This window comes from Triticum urartu, chromosome 2 (genome assembly GCF_003073215.2).
Source record: "Triticum urartu cultivar G1812 chromosome 2, Tu2.1, whole genome shotgun sequence".
Lineage (NCBI taxonomy): Eukaryota > Viridiplantae > Streptophyta > Magnoliopsida > Poales > Poaceae > Triticum > Triticum urartu.
The window spans coordinates 722350106-722357814 of NC_053023.1; the positions used below are offsets into that span (position 1 = coordinate 722350106).

A 7709-nucleotide genomic window follows, 5' to 3' on the forward strand; every position below is an offset into this window, starting at 1 on the left:
AAAAAGAGAGGGTGGCAAGGTGACGGTAAATGCTCATTCTGTGTGTGTGGGGGGGGGGCATAGATCATCTCTTCGTACATTGTTTTGTTGCAAAAATGTTATGGTTGGTTATGAAATGCTCGTTTGGTATGCATGATATTCCTGATAGTGTTAATAACATTTTTGGTGTATGGCTTGGCAAATTTGATAAAAATGATAAAAGTCTTTTAACTGTAGGCATATCTGCGATGCTATGGACTATGTGGAAGCTTAGAAACAAATTGGTCTTTGATAATACCAGGGCAGTAGACCCCTGTGTGCCTGTGAATATGATAACTAAAAACTTACATGATTGGTGTGTGTTGCAGAAAAACCAAGAAAAAATAAGGCGCATGACGCAGGGCGTAAGGCAGGTTGAGCGGGTGGCTTGGGAGATCTTCAAAGCAGCGCATGGATGGATGACAGGAGTGCCAAGACTGACTGCTCCTGGAGGCCAAACATGATGAAGACCCCCCCTGGAGTTCTCACCGCCGCTTCATCTTCTTATGCTCCTCTTTTTGTTTATCTTTTGGACATGTAATAAATATACCAGGATGTGGGCTTTAGGTTTGCCCTGGCGTCTATGTTGTGTGTAGCCTGTTTGATATCAGCTGTTGGGAGGGACGAAGGGATGGCTCCCGCCCTTGTAATAGCGCTGTCAAATGTTTCTGTCGGTAGTTGGTAGTGGCTTTGTAGTTCCGAAGACATTGTGGTTTCTTCTATATGAAATTGGAGAGAGAGAGAGATCTCTTTATCAAAAAAAATATATACACCGAGGAACCAAAGGGTATTTCCCTTGTTTCGACCAGCTATTTTCCCCATTGGTTTTCTTCATGCACTTGCATGGACCGAGCCACACCTCCCAACCTCTTACAAATGGGATACACCCATCGCCAAAAACTTCCACATAAACCAACGGCATGACTCAGCCAAAATCCTGCATGGAATGTCAAATTGGGGACCTCAATTAAGTGAGAGGGCTCCCAACCCCATGGAGCTTAGGCCTCTTTTGGTTTATGGGAATTTTATAGAAATTCTAAAGGATAGTAATTTTGTAGGAAAAATTTCTTTTGAGCCTTTGGTTTGTAGGAACAGATTCATGTTCCTCTGTACAATGGGAACCAATCGTTCACATTTCAAAAGAATTTTTTTCAGCCTAGACCCAATGAAAAAGTTTGTATCCTTTGAATCAAATGGTATCTCTTTTCCTATAGGAAATGAAATACTCCCTCCGTTCCAAAATATAAGTCTTTTTAGACATTTCAAATGGACTATAACATACGGATGTATGTAGACATATTTTAGAGTATAGATTCACTCATTTTGCTCCGTATGTAGTCACCTATTGGAATCTCTAGAAAGACTTATATTTTGGAACGGAGGAAGTAGATGTAATACCACTACATGTATATCGTGGTACTACTACACAAAAATGATATTGTGGTACTACTACACAATTTCACGTTTAAATGATACCGTGATACCACTAAAAAGAAAAATTAAAAAATTCCAAAAATTTCGAGTACATTTGTGAATGTTCACAAGATATGTGTCTAAAATCTCTGAATACTTCAATTGAATTATGTCCTGTGGCATCATGGTATCATGTAAAATATGTAAATCTGGATTTGAATTTTTCCAGGAATTATAGACACCTTGGTTCAGTTAGAAGCACGATGCACGTGCTGATGCTGGTGCCAGAAATAGGATGAACTAGTGAGCAGCAGCTGCATGCGCCCGACCCTTATTGTGAACCTCACAATTCGTGGTAGATTCAGAAACTAAGGTGACCGGTCAAAAATCAGAGACCCTCTGACCTCTGCAACTCCGAAGTCCCCGGGAGGAAAGCTCGACGGAAGTGACCACTTTCCCCCGTCTGTCTCTCTCCGTCGTCCCCCGTTCAGCTAGCTGCGCCTCAAGCTGCCATCTTCCTTCCCCAGAAGCAGACTCGCGCGGGAGGACGGCCTAGCGCCCCGGGCCCGTGCTATGCGCCAGGATGGCCTCCACCGTCGCGCCCCTGAACGTCGACGTGGTTGCGGTCAACACCACGACGCAGAACAGCAATGCGTCGACGGCCACCAAGGCGTTCAACCCGGTGGTGTGCTACTCGCCCATGATGATGACCACCAACGGCATGTGGCAGGGCGACGGCGTGAACCCGCTCGAGTTCTCCCTCCCGCTCTTCATCGTCCAGGTGGCCGTCATCGTCGTCACCACCCGCCTCCTCGTCGTCCTCCTCCGCCCCTTCCGCCAGCCCCGCGTCATCGCTGAGATCCTCGCCGGGGTCGTGCTGGGCCCGTCCATGATCGGGCGCAGCGAGGTGTGGGCCAGCCTGGTGTTCCCCGTGCGCAGCCTGCTCACGCTCGAGACGGTGGCCCACCTGGGGCTGCTCTTCTTCCTCTTCCTCGTCGGCCTGGAGATGGACGTCGACGTCATCCGCCGGTCCGGGGACAAGGCGGTGCTTGTCGCCATGGCCGGCATGGCGCTGCCCTTCTGCATGGGCATCGCCACCTCCTTCATTTTCCGGCACCAGGTGTCCCGGAACGTGCACCAGACCTCCTTCCTGCTCTTCCTCGGCGTCGCCCTCTCCGTCACGGCCTTCCCCGTGCTCGCCCGCATCCTCGCCGAGATCAAGCTGCTCAACTCGGAGCTCGGCCGCACCGCCATGTCCGCCGCCATCGTCAACGACATGTGCGCCTGGATCCTGCTCGCGCTTGCCATCTCCATTTCGGAGGTGCACAGCACCGCGCTGTCGTCACTCTGGGTGCTCCTCGCTGGGGTGACCTTCGTGCTCTTCTGCTTCTACGCCGTGCGCCCCTTGATGTGGCGGCTCATCCGCAGCATCCCCGAGGGCGACGGCATCAGCAACACGCAGGTCACCCTCATCCTCACGGGCGTCATGATCGCCGGCGCGTGCACCGACGCCATCGGCATCCACTCCGTCTTCGGCGCCTTCGTCTACGGGCTGGTCATCCCGAGCGCGCCGCTAGGCGTGACGCTGATCGAGAAGCTCGAGGACTTCGTCACCGGGCTCCTCCTCCCGCTCTTCTTTGCCATGAGCGGCCTCCGCACCAACGTGCGCATGATACGCGACCCCATCACCGTCGGCCTGCTGGTGCTCGTGTTCGTCATGGCCAGCTTCGCCAAGATCATGGGCACCATCATCATCGCGGCGCTCTACGCCATGCCGTTCCGCGAGGGCATCGCGCTCGGCTTCCTCATGAACACCAGGGGGCTGGTCGAGATGATCGTGCTCAACATCGGGAGGGACAAGCAGGTGCTGGACGACGAATCGTTTGCGGTGATGGTGCTGGTGTCGGTGGCGATGACGTCGCTGGTGACGCCGGTGGTGACCGGCGTGTACCGGCCGTCGCGGCGCCTCGTCGGGTACAAGCGGCGGAACCTGCAGCTCATCCGGCACGACAGCGAGCTCCGCATGCTGGCCTGCGTGCACACCACCCGCAACGTGCCGTCCGTGCTGTCGCTGCTGGAGCTCTCCAACCCGTCCAAGCGCTCCCCCATCTTCATCTACGCGCTCCACATCATCGAGCTCACCGGCCGGGCCTCCAACATGCTCGCCGCCGCGGCTGCCTCCTCCTCCAGCCGGACAAGCTCGTCCTCCGCCTTGCCCGCCGCCACGGAGCACATCTTCAACGCCTTTGAGAACTACGAGAGGCTCACCGGTCAGTGCACACAGTTGCCAACTCCATTAAAAAAAGTATAGGATGAGTAATGAAGATGACAACATGTATACACAGGAGGCGTGTCCATCCAGACGCTGGCGGCGGTGTCGCCGTACCAGACCATGCACGACGACGTGTCGGTGCTGGCCGAGGACAAGCACGTGTCGCTCATCGTGATCCCGTTCCACAAGCAGCAGACGGTGGACGGCGGCATGGAGCCCATCAACCCCTCCATCAAATTATTCAACGAGAGCCTCCTGGCCACCTCCCCGTGCTCCGTGGCCATCCTCGTGGACCGCGGCCTGAGCGCCGCCGCGGCGCGCATGGCGACGGAGCACCGCGTGGCGCTCTTCTTCTTCGGCGGGCCCGACGACCGCGAGGCGCTCGCGTACGCGTGGAGGATGGTCGAGAACCCCGGGGTCGCCCTCACCATCTTGCGGTTCCTCCCGCCGGACTACCGGGCGGCGGCGCGGTCCTTCTCCGAGGCCTCCTACCGGTCGGCGGCGTCGGGCGGCATGGACCCGCGCGGGGCCGCGATGAGCGCGAGCACGGAGGGCAAGAGCGAGCTGCAGATGGACGAGGAGTACCTGGGCGAGTTCCGCGCGCGCAACCACGGCAACCCCTCCATCACGTACGCGGACAGGCCGGTGACCAACAGCGAGGAGACGGTGGCCGCCATCCGGGGCATGGACAACAGCGCGCACGAGCTGTACATCGTGGGGCGGCGCCCCGGCGAGGCCGGGTCGCCGATGACGGCGGCGCTGGAGGACTGGATGGAGTCGCCGGAGCTGGGGCCCATCGGCGACATGCTCGTGTCGTCAGACTTCTCAATGGCGGTGTCGGTGCTGGTGGTGCAGCAGTACGTGGTGGTCGGCGCGCCCATGGCCGCGGCCGTGCCCGCCCCCAGCAGCGACCCGGTGCGCCAGTACGTGGGCAACGCCAACCAACGGTCCGGCGCGTACCGGGCGAGCACGGCGTCGTCGACGAGGGATAGCAGATGGTCTAATGACACCGTAGGATTCTGAGGCGCGCGCGTAGGGGTCTTCGGCTGTTGTGTGATTTGGGGGGATTTCGTGTCCCTGTAGTGAGTGTAACAGTATTCTTCTTTCAGATTCGATTCGTGTAGTGTGTGAGGTTGTAGCTGCATTGTACTGCTCTGTTATGTGATGAACGGTGGGATTATTGGCTTACTCATCAACAATTTCCAGGTGATCAATCTTCGAACCAGATAAATTGACCTCTTACAATGCACCGGTGCTAAGATAAGATGCTAAGCATATTAAAGAGTTATAAGCAACTAAAGTCTTCAATACAAAGGTGCTTAACTTTTTGTAGCTAAGTATCCTCATTTAATAATTTAGCAACTAAAGTTATCCATGCATTGGTGGATTTTTTTCATTTAAGTGTCTTTCCTCACGCTTGTCATTGTTTTTTTCTCGGGTTATCACATCTATCTTTCTCCTCTTAATTACCTTGCCACATCATTTTTTTGCCTACATGGCCGCCTTAGCACTTTAGGTAGATGTAAGTTGACTGATTTTCTAATTAGGGCTAGTCGATTTATTTTACCATTGATCAATCCTCCAAGATGCGTGCTCTTCGTTTTTTTTTTCTGTTGGTGTACCGTCATGTTTTGAGCTGAAATGTTCCGACTGACCACTGTTTCGGCTCGGTTGTTCCTTATTGGGCTGAAGCCCATTACATGAAATCTTATAGGCTTGTTTGTATGTGTTGTTGCTTCTGCATTTTTCTTCTATTTTAGTTGGTAATTTTATGGGTAGTTTTCGGATGTTGGATGAGGGTAAATGTAAACACGCAAGTATCATACAAAGTGTGTCTAAGTTATATTAGACTGTGCAAGTTGCACTATTATATGCTTATTTCTTACGTATTAAAAAACGTGCAATCTCAGTACAAAGTTCAAGTTTTAAAAAGTTTTTTCCTTTACCCTAAAATGTTAATACCAACGCAAATAATTCACTATCCATTATAAAACTTAATTTCTATATTATTTTTATTTTTATTTCATTTATTTCTTCTTTAAAGGCAATGCCAATGCCACTAATTCACTTCTTCTTAGAAAACTTTTTTTGGCAACATTCCATTATTATATTCTTATTCTTGCATATTAAAAAAATGCAATTTATATGCAAATTGTGCGCAAATATTATCACTAATTATTTTAATTTTCTGTTTTTTTATTCTTAAATAGTAATAGCAATAGCAATGCCACTAATTCAAGAAAGCTTATTATTTTTTGAAATTTTACTATTATATGATGATTATTGCATATTATAAAAAATGTAATTTCTATGTAAATTGTGTGAAAATTTTGTCATGGTTTTATTTTTCATTTTTTAAAGGGTAATACTAATGTCACTAATTCTTTCTCTCATAGAAAACTTCATAATTTTGATTCTATTTTAGTTTTTATTTTATTTTCTTTCTTTTCTAAGTGTAACTTATGTGCAATTTTTCTTCATATTTTCCATTTTCTTTCTTCTGGAAGGGTAATACCAATGCCAGCTATTCATTCATGCATAGAAAACTTCATTATTTTGATTATATTTTAGATTTTACTTTATGTTCCTTCTTCTTTAAGTGTAATTCTGTGTTTGTTGTTTGCAAAAAAAAATCATTTTTTCAGTTTGTTTCTTCTGGAAGGGCAATATCAATGTCACTAATTCATTCTTTCTTAGAAAACTTTTTTATTTTATTTTTTACTGAATGGTAACACCAGTGCCACTAATTCATTTGTTCATATTAGGAAACTTTTTGTTGTGAAATTGCACTATTATATGCTTATTCTTGCATATTATTAAAAAGTGCAATTTCTGTATAAATCATGTGGGAATTTTGCCATTATTTGATTTTTAGAATATCAATGCCACTAATTTATTTTCCTGATAAAACATCATTATTTCATTTTGTTTTGTTTTTTTATTTTATTATCTCCGTATAGAAAACTAGACATATTATACACCGTACAATATGTGAAGATTAATTGAACTATAACTCCGTATATATAAACATACCTATGTCTTTCCTCATCATCCTTCTGCGAAGATTAATTGAGTTGCATTGGATCGATCGATCAAAACTTACACACTTGTTTGTAGTTTTTAGGAAATCTTCAATAGAAATATACTGCTATAGCTCGCTAGCTTGTGCTATGAGTAGTACTCCCTCCGTCCGGAAATACTTGTTCTTAAAATGGTTGTGAGGGAGTCCTGGATTAGGGGGTCTCCGGACAGCCGGACTATCTCCATTAGCCGGACTGTTAGACTATGAAGATACAAGATTGAAGACTTCGTCTCGTGTCCGGATGGGACTCTACTTGGCGTGGAAGGCAAGCTAGACAATACGCATATGGATATCTCCTCCTTTGTAACCGACCTTGTGTAACCCTAACCCTCTCCGGTGTCTATATAAACCGAAGAGTTTTAATCCGTAGGACAACAATCACAACATACAATCATACCATAGGCTAGCTTCTAGGGTTTATCCTCTCTGATCTCGTGGTAGATCTACTCTTGTACTACCCATATCATCAATATTAATCAAGCAGGACGTAGGGTTTTACCTCCATCGAGAGGGCCCGAACCTGGGTAAAACATCGTGTTCCCTGCCTCCTGTTACCATCCGGCCTAGACGCACAGTTCGGGACCCCCTACCCGAGATCCGCCGGTTTTGACACCGACATTGGTGCTTTCATTGAGAGTTCCTCTGTGACGTCGCCGTTAGGCTTGATGGCTCCTACTATCATCGATAGTGATGCGGTCCAGGGTGAGACTTTTCTCCCCGGACAGATCTTCATATTCGGCGGCTTTGCACTGCGGGCTAATTCACTTGGCCATCTGAAGCAGATTGAAAGCTACGCCCCTGGCCATCAGGTCAGATTTGGAAGTTTGAACTACACGGCCGACATCCGCAGGGACTTGATCTTCGACGGATTTGAGCCACAGCCGGGCGCGCCGCACTGTCGCGATGGGTATGACCTAGCTCTGC

The 7709-nt window shown here is 48.6% G+C and overlaps 1 protein-coding gene across 1 annotated transcript; it reads left to right on the forward strand.

The window, feature by feature from the left end:
* Positions 1-2014: 2014 nt before the first annotated feature.
* On the forward strand, positions 2015-4726 carry LOC125534354 (cation/H(+) antiporter 15-like). The gene is made up of 2 exons (XM_048697608.1): positions 2015-3701; positions 3777-4726. The coding sequence occupies exons 1-2, from the start codon at positions 2015-2017 to the stop codon at positions 4724-4726; spliced, it is 2637 nt and encodes an 878-aa protein (XP_048553565.1).
* Positions 4727-7709: the final 2983 nt, after the last annotated feature.

Coding starts and splice junctions, on each gene's coding strand:
- LOC125534354 (XM_048697608.1), top strand. CDS start 2,015: ATGGCCTCCACCGTCGCGCCCCTGAACGTCGACGTGGTTGCGGTCAAC. Junction 3,702..3,776: donor GAACTACGAGAGGCTCACCG/GTCAGTGCACAC, acceptor ATGTATACACAG/GAGGCGTGTCCATCCAGACG.